The sequence below is a fragment of the Sapajus apella genome, unplaced genomic scaffold (assembly GCF_009761245.1).
Source record: "Sapajus apella isolate SASKATOON/1434 unplaced genomic scaffold, GSC_monkey_1.0 scaffold106, whole genome shotgun sequence".
In the NCBI taxonomy this organism is placed as follows: Eukaryota; Metazoa; Chordata; class Mammalia; order Primates; family Cebidae; genus Sapajus; species Sapajus apella.
In genome coordinates, this window is record NW_022437046.1 from 624,642 (window position 1) to 640,819 (window position 16,178).

General features: G+C 45.5%; 1 protein-coding gene across 4 annotated transcripts in view; it reads right to left on the reverse strand.

The window, feature by feature from the left end:
- STIM1 (stromal interaction molecule 1) overlaps positions 1-9,718 on the reverse strand; it is a 239,417-nt gene extending 229,699 nt beyond the window's left edge. For 3 of the 4 annotated variants that reach the window (XM_032258894.1, XM_032258889.1, XM_032258890.1), the window contains exon 1: positions 8,980-9,718. In XM_032258894.1, coding sequence (XP_032114785.1) covers positions 8,980-9,118 — 139 coding nt within the window. In that variant the 5' untranslated portion in view covers positions 9,119-9,718. The remainder of the gene's footprint in view (positions 1-8,979) is intronic. The other variant, XM_032258891.1, reaches the window with a different exon arrangement.
- Positions 9,719-16,178: the final 6,460 nt, after the last annotated feature.

The window sequence follows — 16,178 nt, forward strand, 5'->3', positions numbered from 1 at the left end:
GTAATCCAGCCTAGGTGACAAGGTGAGACCCTGTCTCAAATATATATGTACACACACACACACGCATTGTCTCAAATATGTGTGTATATACTTACAGATATATATGTATAAGTATGCATCTTATAGATGTATATATACTTTTTTTTACCCCCAGACCTCAGTTGACCTCAGGTAACTGAAACCACAGATAAGAGGGACTACTTTATAGTAGGTTCAGCGATGCAACTATCTTTACTATTTTTTTAATTTTATTTTAGATGGAGTCTCACTCTGTTGCCCAGGCTAGAGTACAGTGGTGCAATCTCAGCTCACTGCAACCTCCACCTCTTGGGTTCAAGCAATTTTCCACCACAGCCTCCCAAGTAGCTAGGACTACAGGCACACACCACTACATTCGGCAAATTTTTGTGTTTTTATAGAGATGAGGTTTCACCATATTTGCCAGGCTGGTCCCAAACTCCTGATCTCAAGTGATCTACCCACCTCAGCCTACCAAAGTGCTGGGATTACAGGCACGAGCCACCATGCCTAGCCACAACTACCTTTTAGAAAGGTGCTCCCATAAGTAGACATCCGGATTCTGACTGAGGTTTTTCTTTTTTTTTTTTTAACTTATAGGTTGTATTTGCTCCAGGTTTTATAGATTTTTCAAATCTATAAAAGCAAAGGTTGAGAGGACTCAACTAACCCTAGTTGTACAGTATTTTATAGTTTATAAAGCTCTTTCATAAGCTATCTCATTTTATCCTCACCACAAACCTACTCATTAAGCTTATTTGATTTCTACACATGAAAAAACTAAGGCAGAGAGCGAAAAGGTGACTTACCCTCCAGTAGGTCCACAGCTGATAAGGGAAGAAGCTAGAACTCTGAAGCTCCCCAGACTCCAGATATTTATGTCTCATGACTATGGCCAACTCAGACCCTTTTGCAAACCAAAACCAATTAGCAAACTTTATGTCAAGGCATCTATCCAGCCCCATTCCCTCATTTCCAAACTCTTTCTTCCCCACTACACATAGGTCTTTGTGGCATTAGTTTCCCAGCTGCTCTTAAGTGCATTCTCTTGGTAAGAACTGCAATAATAAGAGTCTAGCCTCTTTAAAATCCTAGACAAACTTCTTCCAAGTAAGGATATTAGACTCAAACTAATCTGGATGATTTTTTATTTTTAAGAAAAGGCAGTAAGATTTTATTTATCTAGCATCAGCAGTTAATGGCAAATTCTAAAAGAGTAAATTTTCTTCAGTGGTCATAGTGAGGAAAAAAATTTTAAAAATTAGAAATTAAAAAAAAATTTTTTTAAAAGAGTAAATTTTCTAAATAAGTGCAACTTATTTCTTTAACTTTACCTAATCCTAGTAAACTACGGTAAAATCAGAACCAGATAATAGATCCTCTTCAATTCAGTTCTGCAAACTTTATAGTATGTCAAGTATACTATATGCCAAGCCTTGTGCTAGGAGTTAGAGTAAAAAGTTGAACATCTGCTGTCCTAACCCTTTAGGAGTTTATAGTAGAGCAAGGAAGGCAGGCACATAAACAGATAATTCCAACAGTATAGCATGGTTGTTTACAGTGGAGACTCTACTATCCCCCAGAACAGCACAACTTTGTGATAGGTGACTCTACTATTCAAACACCTTTGTTAATACAGCTATGGCCAGACCATTGAGGCTAGAGCCTCTGAGTGCCAGATCAGTGAGGTATAAGCTCTCCTTTGGACACACTAACAGGTAATGTGTTCTGCTAAACACAGAATAAACTTAGTACACAGATCCCCAGAGTTATAGTTCTGATCCTGCTACTTTTTAGCTATGATCCTGTGACTTTTAACCTAGAACATAAATTTCTCAGCTACAGATTATTTCTCTTTAAAACGGACAAACGTAGCTGGGTACAGTGGCTCATGCTTGTAATCCCAGCACTTTGGGAGGCTGAGATAGGCAGATCACCTGAGGTCAGGAGTTCAAGACAAGGCTGGCCAACATGACAAAACCCATCTCTACTAAAATTAGCCGGGTGTGGTGGTGCATGCCTGTAATACCAGCTACTCAAGAGGCTGAATTAGAAGAATCACTTGAACCTGGGATGTAAAGGATGTAGTAAGCTGAGATTGTGCCATTGCACTTCAGCTTGGGTGACAGAGCGAGACTCCATCTCAAAAAAAAAGGCAAAGTGAGAATAAAATGATAGCTTGAAAAGAGATAAAAACGATATGAACTTGAATGAAACGTAATACAAAGTACCCTGAGTGAGCAACACCAACAAGCATTGAGGAAAGGGCCAGTATATACATCAAGACACATGAAACAGTGTGAAAGGAAGACAGAATACAGGATCCTTTCAAACAGGCCTTGATTCCAACTTTTCTAAGAAAATTTAACAGAGGTTTGGCTGGGCACAACAAAAAGAAAGATAGGTCAGGTGCGGTGGCTCACGCCTGTAATCCCAGCACTTCAGAAAGCTGAGGCGGGCGGATCAAGAGATCAGGAGTTCAAGACCCTCCTGACCAACATGGTGAAACCCTGTCTCTACTAAAATACAAAAATTAGCTGGGCATGGTGGCACTCGCTTGCAATCCCAGCTACTCAGGAGGCTAAGGCAGGAGAATCACTTGAACCCAGAGGGGGGAGGTTGCAGTGAGCTGAGATCACACCACTGTATTATAGCCTGGCAACAGAGCAAGACTCCATTTCAAAAAAAAACAGAGAGAGAGAAAGAGATAAAGTACCACTCTTTCTCCCGTTTTCCACAAACATCTTACACTTGTAAGGGTGCAAACATATATACAATGTGCTATGTGTTACATTAAATTTTATACCAAGTGTCCTGGGAGTAATAAAGAAAGCTCTGTATTGTTGTCATTTATTTCTTAAACTCTGTTGTGGGCATATGGGTATTCAACTTATTATTCTTTATACTTTGTTGTATATCTTAATATTTCATGATTTTTTTAACCAACAGTAACAGCAACAGCAACAACAAAGCTCTGAAGCCCAGTTTGGTCTCTTTTCCTACCTAAAAGTCTGACAACAAGCAGAACTGCTGAGTTTCCTAGAGAATCATTTCCCACAAAGGGAAATGTACCACAGCATGCCCATGAAGCCACTTGGCAATATATATCAAAGGCTACCCAGCAGGAAACCAGAGGGGCCCCTTGGGGCTGAAACCCAAGTCCTGTGGAGGCCTAGGAAACTACTCCCCTCAAAAAGATCTCATCATTTCCTTGCCAAAGCGCTGTTCTTAACATGAAGGCCCCATATTCCTAAGAAGCCTATAGATAGAATTCAGGAAGCCTGTGAATTTGGATGGAAAAGAAATTATATCTTTGTTTTCAATATTCTCTTACTGAAGGTTAGCATTTCAATTGCATATGCAGCAACCAACCACAATAATATTAGGAATACCTCTGATTTTGTCATCAATAGAAATCAACAGATGTTTTCATATCATATTACCTTGCTACAGATATCTCAAAGTATTATTTACACTCATCTTTACTTTTAAAAGATGGTAAAAATTAAAACCACTACTAGATGACACACGACTGCAATCTTCCTATCTATTGGTGCTCATGTGAGGTAGCTGGCCAACAATGAAGCAACTCTGCCTAGTTATCATCCAGCCACTAAACAGTGAAACCAGGTATTTACAATGCCCCCTTTCCTCCAGCCTCCCCAAGTCATACTCTCTCTCCTATTCTCTTCTGCCTCTATCCAACCCCTCCTTTCCAGGAAGCCCTCTGCACCTACCTTAGTCTAGCCCAGCCCACACAGACCTCTTTCAACCCTTAGCCTACAATGTCTATACTGCCTGATTTTACACATTAAGCCTGTACATTGTGTCGTATTTAATATTCCCTAAATATATGTGACCCTACCAAACGTAGACTTTTTTAGTAACCTTAAGTTCCTTCCATAGTGAAAAGCAAGCAGTAAGCACTCATCATTTTGACTTATAAATTGAAAAACTGGCCGGGCACGGTGGCTCACGCCTGTAATCCCAGCACTTTGGGAGGCCGAGGCGGGTGGATCACGAGGTCAAGAGATCGAGACCATCCTGGTCAACATGGTGAAACCCCGTCTCTACTAAAAATACAAAAAATTAGCTGGGCATGGTGGTGCATGCCTGTAATCCCAGCTACTCAGGAGGCTGAGGCAGGAGAATTGCCTGAATCCAGGAGGCGGAGGTTGCGGTGAGCCGAGATCGCGCCATTGCACTCCAGCCTGGGTAACATGAGTGAAACTCCATCTCAAAAAATAAATAAATAAATAAATAAATTGAAAAACTGATTAAGTTAAGGTCCCTGACTCAAATGTCCTAGTTTAGTTCTACCAATAACCCACCATGAAACCTCTAATGCCTCTCTGTATGCCACTTTCCTCATATGTAAAAATAAGTGGGTTGAACTAACTGATGTTTCTATCTCTTAACCTTTGAATTAGGCAGCCACTTTTCATCTTAAGATCTGAGAAAAATTACAAAGAAACAGTAAACCCTCCCCCAGCTCTCCCAGGCAGGGTTAGTCACTTACTCCTCTGGGCTTCCCACAGCTTTCTGCATGCATATACAATACCTCTATTACAGTATTTATCACGAAGTTTTGAGAGAGTGGCTAAAGTAGAGGTAGAGAGAAGAATCAGACTGCCTAGATTCAAACTCTGGCATCCTTATTATCTGTGTAACCATGGGCAAGTTATTTAACCTCTCTATGATTTAATTTTATCACCTATAAAATGGAGACAATATAACACAGGATAGTAATAAGAATTTAATAAAATAAAATGTTTAAATAGTGCCTGTCATATAATAAGCTCTAAAAAATTTAGTTGTTCACATCATTGATGTAACTGTATTAATCTGTCCTATAATTAGGTTCGGGCTTTAACTAGATCTCTGTTCCCCTCTCATTCTCCATGATAGCACACTGTTTATGTTTTCTTCCACGCCACTTTCCACAAGATAATATATTTATTTATGTGTTTATGTCTGTCTCACCAACTGTAACTTCCATGAGGGAAGGAACATGATTGTTTTGTTCATCCTTAAATCCCCACAGGAACATACCAGACCAAGAGAAGGCACTCAAATATTAATACTTGTTGAATAAATACCACATGAGCTGGCATTGTTCAAAGTTTGCTGAATCAATTAACCTAGCTAAGGGTGATTGTCAAAGCTGAGGCCTGGGAGCAGATGATATCCTGGCTACCCCAGGCTTAGTGTGTCCCTCTCCCCAGTCCCCAGTATTAGCTTTAGCCAAGCCCCACCTACCTGCTCTTGGCCCTAGCCCAGTTCCGGGAGCCACCCTCAGCTAAAATTAACATAGCTACCAAGATGGCCAGGCCATTTATAGCCTTGGAGGCAGCAGCAACTAGCTGGGGGTGGGGAGGCAGGGTTCTGGCCTGCCACTCCATCAGAGGTTGATTGAGAAGCCAGCCTGCACTCTGCATACTGCCTAGATGCCTATCCTCCCAGGCCCTGTCCTAGCTACACTGAACCAAACCACTGTTCCCGATTAGAGGCCCTCAATACCTCCAACACTGGCAGCCACAACTCCAGACTCCACCTGAGGTCCCTCATACACATTCTACAGAAAACACTGTTGTTTTCTAGAGTCTAAGGATGATTCCAAGCATCCTTAGATGGTATCAGGCCAGCTTCAGAAACACAAGCCGCAGAGTAGCACAGGCAGTCAAAGATCTTTACTGAGAAAGTGACTTAGCATGGCTGGTGTACAGGTATTAAAGAGCCAGAGGGTGACAGGAATGGGCTCTCCACGGCCTAATGAGAGATACTCCTTGCAGAGCACCTGCCTTTACTGCAGGATCGGGCTTTTCATAGTGTTTACTGTATCCATGCTAAAGCCATAAGCATTTTAACTAAATCATTCTTAGAATCAAATATTTTAACTAACTAAAAAGAGACAGATGGGTATATACATCCCAAAAAAAAAACATCAAATTCTCTGGGCCCTGCAAAAGACTCTCCAGAGCAGAAAAAAATGCAGCCCTTTTCTTGGCTCTCAGCTAGAGTCACCAGGGCCTGCCTAATTGCCAGAAGGAAAGCAACATTCTCGGGCCCTGCCTAGCACTCTTTTAACAGGGCAGGACCTAAGAAAATGGAGGAAGTCCAAGACTTAAGCACCAGAGATCTGCCTATAAGAAAGACCAGGCACAGGACCCAGTTTCTTCACCCATAAAAATGGGGACAATACCACCTGTCCTGCACTGTAATAGAGATATTGTGAGACGCTGTTGGAAAAATAGCTGTGTAACTGTAAAATATAAACTGTAGAGAACACACAAATTGACTGGGTATGTTGAATCTGATTTTTAAAAGTAGTAGCTTTAAGAGCAAGTAAAACTCCTCCTGTGTTCTGGGGATAGAGTCTGGAAAGGATGCAAGAGTTCCTAGCTGCATAGAAAGTTTCTCTCCAAACTCTTTTGCGGATCCCGGTCTATACGGATCCCAGTCTATGCGGATCCCACGTCTTTGCAAAAACAAGTCCCTATTTGAGTCAAAGACAAAATCCCAGGCAGACCCAAGGGGAAAACCTACCATAACAATAGTGCTGGAACCCCCAGGTTTCCACGAACCTTAGCCATTCATAGCACCTAGGGTCTCTCTGAGACTTTCCTCCCTGGAATTCACTATTATTGTGACAACAGAAACCAGTTTCTAAACTGAGCAAGAGTAGGTCTAAGTGGTATAATCAACATAGCCAGGCCTCTGAAATATATATTGTGTGGGCCAGGCGCAGTGTCCCGGCACTTTGGGAGGCTGAGGCAGGCGGATTGCCTGAGCTCAGGAGTTCGCAACCAGCCTGGGCAACACGGTGAAACTTCATCTCTACTAAAATACAAAAAAAATTAGCTGGACATGGTGGCATGTACCTATAGTCCCAGCTACTCGGGAGGCTGAGGCAGGAGAATTGCTTGAACCTCAGAGGTGGAGGTTGCAGCAGTGAGCCAAGATCGCGCCGCTACACTCCAACCTGGGCAATAGAGCATGACTCCATGTCAAAAAAAAAAAAAAAGAAGAAGAAGAAAAAGAAATATATGTTGTATGAAGAATTGTCTCCAAAAGCTCAAGTCATGGGGTGGTCCCAAGGAAGGCTAGAATGTCTTTTACTTCAGGAAAAAAAAAAAAAAAAAAAAAAACTTTCTTAATAGCCAGCCAATGTCTAAAATTCAAAATTTCATCCCTTTAGCTTGTGTCTAAAATATAGAACACCCACTTCCCAGAAAATATTCATTTTATGTCAGGCACTCATATTTTGGAGTGAAAAAAGACATATTATCAGTTATAAATAGGAATGTCACAGGGACAGCAAGAAATGATAATTAGGTCTACTTCACAGTTCAATCTACATTTGCCCAGTGGTCTTTCCCTTCATAGCCTAATAAGAACCAAGCTTTGAGTCAGGTGTGAAGGGTCAAGGAGACTCTCTATGGAGAGACAGGATTAATAGGCAAAAATAACCTATCTTTAAAGCAACAGCCAGGTATCCTACTTACACGTGGACAACCCTGGCCTCATTTGGAAACCAGCCTCCTTGGAACATCTGGAACTTAAAAGGGGGTTGCCCAATAGAGGGTCTACCACCAAAGCCAGCTTCTGGATCCATCCATGAAACTCCCCACCGACCATGACCTATATTTCCTTTTCTTACTTGTATCAGCAGGTGGCCACTGAACTATCCCCTCATTTGAACTTGCTTATCTTCAGAAACAACTCATCTATAAATTCTCCCCACTCTGCAGGTCACAGCTTTAGGCGAATCACAGAAAAAGATAAGAGAAATGGAAAAAGAGAACTGATCTTCTAAGCCTTATGTAAAATAGCTGGATTTTAAGAGAGTTCCTTGATGGGTACAGCAGCTCACACCTATAATCCCAGCACTTTGGAAGAGATTCCTGTACAACATAGAGAGACCCTGTCTATTCAAAAAATTAAAAATAGAAAAAAAAGTTAGTCAGGCCCCGTGACTCGTGTTATCTCACCAGGCCAGTGTTACTGGGAGGCTGAGGCAAGAGGATCACTTGAATCCAGGAGTTTGAGGCTATAGTGAGCTATGATCACACTACTGCATTCCAGCTTGGATGACAGATCAAAATCCTAACTCATAAAAACAAAACAAAATGTAAAAGCGTTCCTTTCTACTGCAAAAGTATACCAGGGCTCCTGCTATCTCATAAGCCTTCACAACTGCACAGGGAAAACTATGACAGATCAAATGTAGCATGCACGGTTTCCCTAGCAAGTAGATTTAGGGGAAGAAAAAAAAAACCTGTAGCATGGAATTTCCACCCTCATCAGTCAGAAGAAACAGAATAAGTCAACAAGTGGTCCCAGGAATTATATCATGCCTATGTCAAGAAAAGGCCATTTAACACCCCAGTGGTAAAAAGGATTCCATCTAAGGAACCGCCTGGATATTTCAAATGCGCCCAGTCAAGAGACAAGATTACCTAAGGGAAGGGTGGGACTAGAGTTCCCACGGTTGTTGGAATAGGCACACCTGAACACCAGGCTTTCAGGCAACAGAGTTGGCCCAGCCTTAACTTTCCCTTTCCAACATAAGTGGCCCCAACCTCTCCCATGCCGCTCAGTACTAGAGCTGACTAAGAGCAATGGATTTATCATCTCGCCAGGCCATTCTTCCAGACAAGTAGGCCTGAGATGGGGTCTCTCCTTGCTGATCTAAAAGGTCAAGGTGCCCCAAAGGCTTCCTCTTACTGCCAACAAAAAACATCCTGAGGGGGGATGAGGAAAGTTGTTCGGGAGAGATAGAGACATTTGTCATGACTCCTAACCAAAAAGAACTTCTTGGACTGTTTGGAACAGGCAGTGCCATGTGTGGATCCTCCATGAACCTCACATGTACAAACCTAGGTTTCAACTTGCCCACTTCGGGCAACTCAGTTCTGAGCCAAAGCCTCCAGCCCAGTCCACCCGGCAGCAAGGCCTTACCTGCTGCAGTGGACTCCTCAGAGTTGGCCCCCGAGCTGGTTCCTGTCGCCTTCTCACTGTGACTATGGCTGAGGCTCTGGCCCTGGTGCAGGAGGAGTCCCCAGAGGAGCCACAGGGCAAGACGGGAGCATATATCCATGACTCTAGGTCTCAGTCAACATGCGTCTGATGTGGACACCTCGGGATCCCAGAGGCAAAGCCAGGAGCCCGGGAGTGCAGCCGACGTCTCCAGGCAAGACACCCTCGCCGCTCCGCAGCTGTCCAGCCACCCGCGGGCCGGCCCCCTCCAACAGCCAAAGGTCAAGTGCTCCAAGTTTAAGTGCGGGAGGAGGGCTGGCTCCTCAGGTTCAATAGTGCGTCCGCCGGGGCTGCGGCGGCCTGAGCTCGTGCCGCTTCCGGACAGTTTGGGCAGGGTGGCTCCGGGGACGCTGTCAGCTCCGCAGCCTGCTACACCCCTGAGTGAGGGGACGGCCGGGATCTCCGCGGGCACAGGAGTTGGGGAGGGTAGAGAAGAGAAGCGAGGCGAGAAGGGGGCACCTGACCTTGCCCAGCCGAAGAGCGGCGAGCAGCAGAAGCTGGGGAGGGCGTGCGACCCGCAGGGTCCCGCGGGCGCGAGCGGCTCCGGGATCCTGGGCCTCCTAGGCCGAGGTCAGCGCCCCCGCCCAGTCCCGTGCCCAGGCGACTGGCGGTGCCCAGGTCCAGCAGGCGGACGCGCACGGGCCAGGCCCAGGACAGCGGCTCCCAGGCAGGCTGGCGGGCGGCATGGGGCGGGCCCGGGGCGGGCGGGGGCGTGCTTTCCCGCGGGCCCGCCCCGCGCCGCCCGGCCCCCAGCGAAGCTCAGGCCCGCCCCAACCCCCGGCTGGATGCCGGAATAACCAGTGGAGACGGCCCCCTGGAGCCCCCAGTCCCCGGCGGGTTCTCTCGGACCCCGGGCCCGCGCTAGTCTTTGCCAGAACCCCCCTCCCGCGCCAAGGACCAAGTCCCAGCCTCCCTTTCCCCCTCCAGAGTCTCCCGCGCCAACCGCCGGCCGGCGGGCGGGTCCCTGACCCTCAGTTGCTCAGGTAACTCAGGCCTGCGGCGGCGGCGGCGGCGGCGACAGCAGCTGCCCTGCCCCAGTCTCCAGGCCGTGGTGCTGCTCCACTCGCCTCAGCTCTAGAGCCGGTCTGAACAGAGGCCCGGGACACAACGTTAGCCTCCCAGGAGCCACCTGAGGCGACAACAGCCCGGCCCGCCTCGGCCCGGGGGCGAGCTCCCAGCCCCCCACTCCAGGCCAGTTCCCAGGCTCCGCCCTCCCGCCGCGCCTGACTACCAATCGGCTTCCGCCTCTCTGCGGCTTAGTAACCCGCGCTCTTTGTCGCCCATGCGCAGCGACCCCTGGTGGGAAGATCGGCGAACTGCAGGCAGGACTTGGCGCTCCTTAGAGGTCCTGCTCTTTTGCAAGAGGGCTGGGGAGTGAAGATAGGACGCGCCCCGGGGGAGGCCCACTAGGACCACTGGGGCCTGCGAGTTGTTTTAAGAGGAAATGATGATGTCAGAAAGCAAAATGAAATGTCCAAACCACTCTAGCTAAAATTCCTCTACACATTCCTTGAGTCTGGGCCAAAGGGTGCCATCTGCCTTCCTGACCACGCCTCCCCTCCCCTCTTAGCTAAGTGGGATGCCCTCCTTTAGCTCTCACAGCCCGTTTTCCTACCTGCCCCTCAAGCTCCCAGCCCTTTAAGGTTTTTCGGTGGGGCCTGTAAATGCTTCCGCCCTGCATCTCATTCTCCCAGCTACCTCTCTGTGTCGCTGGCTGGAGGTGTCAGCAACTTGAGAATGAGTGCGCCAAAGAAGAGAGCCACGCCTGAGCCTCCTTCAACAAAGCCTGCACTTCCTGTTCTCAAGCGTGCTGTCAGCAGATCTGGACTGAAACCTCCTCTTTGCCCTACCCTGTCCTTGGCACCAAGGCAGGGGAAGGGATTAGGCCCAGTCCCTCCTCTGACTGACAGTGCTAAACCAGCTACCTGTTCTGAGCAAGCCCTTTGAAGACTGGGAACACGGATTTGCCCAACAGCTGCCTGGCTTAAGGGTTAGGCGGTTGATATAAAAATACATGGCCAACGTCACCTACTACCACTCTCCCGGCTCTTTTAAGCTCCTGTTACACTAGCTTTAAGTGCCTAAACACGTCAAACTCAGCCACCTTACAGCCTTTGTAACTGCTGTTGCTTCTGCCTGAAACACTCTCCCCAGCTCCCAGTTCCTCACGCAGCTGGTGTCTCATTCTTCCAGATACAGCTCAATGTCTCTCCTTAGAAACTTTTACTCTGTAGTTTTAGTAGAGACGGGGTTTCACCGTGTTGACCAGGATAGTCTCGATCTCTTGACCTCGTGATCCACCCGCCTCGGCCTCCCAAAGTTCTGGGATTACAGGCTTGAGCCACCGCGCCCGTGGTGGCGCGTGCCTGTAATCCCAGCTACTCAGGAGGCTGAGGCAGGAGAATTGCCTGAACCCAGGAGGCGGAGGTTGCAGTGAGCCGAGATCGCGCCATTGCACTCCAGCCTGGGTAACATGAGTGAAACTCCGTCTCAAAAAAAAAAGAAACTTTTACTCTGCCCACACCTTCAAAATCAGTCTGTGGCCAAAACTGGACCATACCCGTGTCTGCCCTTCCCCCAGCAGATAGTGATTGCCACTTTTCAGAGGTGAGGCTGTGCCTCATTCATCTCTGTGACACTAGGACCCAGCCATAGACCCTGCAAATAGTAAGTGCTCAGTAAAAGCTGGATGACATGAGTTAATTCATTTGAACACTCAAATACTAAAAACTAATACTCAATACCAGAACATTGGAAAATTGACCAGAACAGTTGAACCCCTGACCTAGGTTTTACTAGACCTATTCTCTGAGCCAGGGATCTTAAATTCAAATGGCAAAGTGGGCAGTAGGTAATATGATTAAGAAAAGTAAGTGGAAGTAATGGGGAGTGGTGAGGACTGTGGATAGCAGGCAGAAAGGTGGGCCTAGTATTGCTGGAGTGTCATTAAGAGAAGATGGGGCTGGGTGCAGTGGCTCATACCTCTAATCCCAGCACTCTGGGAGGCCAAAGTGGGAGGATTACTTAAGCCCATGAGTTTAAGACCAGCCTGGGAAACAGAGTGGGACTCTACCTCTACCAAAAAAAAAAATTTTTAATTAGCCAGTAGTGGTACCTGGTGTCTGTGATCCCAGCTACTCAGGAGGCTGAAGTGGGATTATCGCTCATATCCAGGAGGTCAAGTCTGCAGTGAGCCATGATCACACCACTGTACTTCAGCCTGGGCAACAGAGCAAGACCCTGTCTCAATTTTAAAAAAGAAAAAAAAGAGAGAGAAGATGGAAATCTGGACTTTCATATTACATATCCTTTTTTAAAAATATTAGCAATTCACTTAAAAGGATAAAACCTTATATAGGCCACATAAAACATGTCTGCAGCCCAGATTAATCACTCAGACTGACAGTTCATCATTTCTACCTAAGCCAGCTCTCCTGCCTGTGCATTCATTTGGCTAAGAGAACATGAAAGAAAAGAGCAAAGTAAAGCATGTTTAACACAACTTCCTTCAAACTTGACCATAGCATTTCTTTTCACCACCACATGATTTCTTCCGGGTTATGGGTGCTTATCTATTTGGTACAACAAACAAGTCTTAGAGACAGGAAGCCAGAGCCTATTACCAGTTTACACCAAGACCTTAAACCTCTTGGAGCCTGTCAAATTTCCTGTGACACTAAAATGGTGTCTAGGAACTAAAAATAGTGACTATGATGCACCAATTCCAATTCTGGCTATATACCCAAAAAATGAAAGCAGGGTCTTGAAGAAAATTGTACACACCCATGTTCACAACAGCATTATTCACAACAGCCACAAGGTGAAAGCAACCCACGTGTTTGTGGATGGATGAATGGATAAACAAAATATGGTACATACATGCAATGAAATACTACTCAGCCTTAGGAAAGAAGGAAATAAGCCAGTCACAAAAGGATAAATACTGCGATTTCATTTATATGAATGTACCTAAAACAGTCAAACTCATAGAGACAGAAAGTAGAGTAGTGGTTGCCAGAGACTAGGGAGAGGGGAGAGAAGAGAATTGCTTAACGGGTATAGTTTCAGTTTTACAAGATGAAAAGAGTTTTGGAAATTGGCTGAACAACAATGTGAATGTACTTAACATGACTAAATTGTACACTTTAAAATGATTAAGGTGGTAAAATGTAGGTATATACATAGATATAGATATATAGATTTTTTTTTTTTTTTTTTTTTTTTGAGATGGAGTCTTGTTCTGTTGCCAGGCTGGAGTGCAATGGCTCGATCTTGGCTCACTGCAACCTCTGCCTCCCAGGTTCAAGTGATTCTCCTGCCTCAGCCGCCTGAGTAGCTGGGACTACAGGCACGCACCACCATGCCCAGCTAATGTTTGTGTTTTTAGTAGAGATGGGGTTTCACCATGTTGCCAGCATGGTCTTGATCTCTTGACCTTGTGATCCGCCCACCTTGGCCTCCCAAAGTGCTGTGATTACAGGTGTGATCCTGTAATGGCACCTGGCTATTTATTTTATTTTTATTTTTTCCTGATAGCAGTAACTTAATTTTATTTTATTTTATTTTTTATTTCTTTTTATTTTTAATTGTGATTAAAAAATACATAACAGGCTGGGTGGGGTGGCTCATGCCTGTAATCCCAGCACTTTAGGAGGCCAAGGCCGGCAGATCACTTGAGGTCAGAAATTTGAAAACAGCCTGGCCAACATGGTGAAACTCCATCTCTACTAACAATACAAAAATTAGCTGGGCATGGTAGCTGAGGCAGGAGAATTGCTTGAACCTGGGAGGCAGAGGTTGCAGTGAGCTGAAATCATACCACTGGACTCCAGTATGGGTTACAGAGTGAGACTCCATCTCAAAAATAAAATAAAATAACAAATAAATGGTACCTGGGAGCCAAAGCCACAGCCTGGGCAACAGGAAGAACATTCTGGTATCTTCTCTGCCTCCAAGATCACTATGTGACACTAGAAAAGTCACTTCCCCTCTGATTTCAGTCTCTCAACTATAAATAGGGCAGCTACCAGATTACTGACCCAGTGCAGCTTTAATATTCTACAAAATTTAAAAATCCTGAAACCTAATAGATCTTCCTGGATCAGAAGCTGCGACCCTCATCTCTAAAGCACCTATGCTTCGTCGTTCTGAAAGTGTGGCCCTTGCAAGAACCCAGGTATATTCTGGGGCTCACACCTAAAATCCTAGCACTTTGGGAGGCTGACATGGGAGTATCACTAGAAACCAGGAGTTTGAGACCAGACTAGGCAACATAGTGAGACTATCTGTACAAAAAGATATAAGCATTAACTTGGCATGGTGGCATGTCCCTGTAGTCCCAGCTACTTAGGAGCCTGAGGCAGGAGGATGGCTTGAGCCCAGGAGGTTGAGGCTACAGTGTGCTATGATTTGCCACTGTACTCCAGCCCCAGTGACAGAGCAAGAATCTGTTTAGAAAAAACAAAAAAGCCGGTCGCGGTGGCTCAAGCCTGTAATCCCAGCACTTTGGGAGGCTGAGGCAGGTGGATCACGAGGTCAAGAGATCGAGACCATCCTGGTCAACATGGTGAAACCCCGTCTCTACTAAAAATACAAAACATTAGCTGGGCATGGTGGCGCGTGCCTGTAATCCCAGCTACTTGGGAGGCTGAGGCAGGAGAATTGCCTGAACCCAGGAGGCGGAGGCTGCGGTGAGCCGAGATCGTGCCATTGCACTCCAGCCTGGGTAACAAGAGTGAAACTCCGTCTCAAAAAAAAAAAAAAAAAAAAAAAAAAAAAAAAAAAAAAAAAAAAAAAAGGACCCCTCACCATATTGTAAGCCTCAGGAGGAAACAGAGCTTTTTCCCATCCCTTTTTTTATACCTATACAGTATATCTCCCTTGCATTAATCTTAGGGCCTTGCTTAGATGTTCTGAAAATGTTGGTTAAATCAAATTGGATTAACTAATTATTATGCCTCCCTATTCCACTATTTGTAAGAGTTTTTGCATCTGTTATCTCATCCCTTCCTCACAGAAGCTCTGCTAGATAAAACAGGGGCCATATAGTGGTCCCCCCTTACCTAAGGTTTCATTTTCCATGGTTTTCACTACCTGAGGTCAACTGCTGTCCAAAAATAGGTGCGTATGGGATTGGGTGCAGTGGCTCATGCCTGTAATCCCAGCACTTTGGGAGGCTAAGGCAGGTGGATCACCTGAGGTTAGGAGATCAAGACCAGCCTGGCCAACATGGTGAAACCCCATCTCTACTAAAAATACAAAAATTAGCAGGGTGTGGTGTCATGCCCCTGTAATACCAGCTACTTAGGAGGCTGAGGCAAGAGAATCGCTTGAACCTGGGAGGCGGAGGTTGCAGTGAGCCAAGATTGTACCACTGCACTCCAGCCTGGGTGACAGAGGGAGAATCCATCTCATAAATAAATAAATAAATAAATAAAAGGTGAGTATGGTACAATAAGATATTTTGACATAGAGAGGAAATCTATTTTATTGATCTATTTTATTATTATTTTCGTTCATCTCTTACTGTGTGCAATTTATAAATTAAGCTTTATCATAGGCATTTATGTATAAGAAAACAGTAAATATAGACTTTGATACTATCTGCAGTTTCATGCATCCACTGAGGGTCTTGGAATATATTCTCCATGGATAAGAGGGACTACTTTACTCATTTTATAGGTGAAGAAACAGAACCTGAGGAGATAAAGTGGCAGGTGAGAGCCAAGCTTGCTTTCTTCTTTGGGACTTCCTCCCCATCCTTCAAGTCTCATCTCAAGTGAGATAAAAGCATCCATGCCCTGACCAATAATGATACCATATATAAATCAAGGATTATGACTTTTTTAAAAAACTAAAAGCTCCACCCCGATTTAGCACCTTGCCTGACTTGCCCTGTCTCTTCAGTCTTCTTCTATACCTTAGAGTACTTATATAATTTGATTATGGCCGGGCGCGGTGGCTCAAGCCTGTAATCCCAGCACTTTGGGAGGCCGAGGCGGGTGGATCACGAGGTCAAGAGATCGAGACCATCCTGGTCAACATGGTGAAACCCCGTCTCCACTAAAACTACAAAAAATTAGCTGGGCGTGGTGGCGCGTGCCTGTAGTCCCAGCTACTCA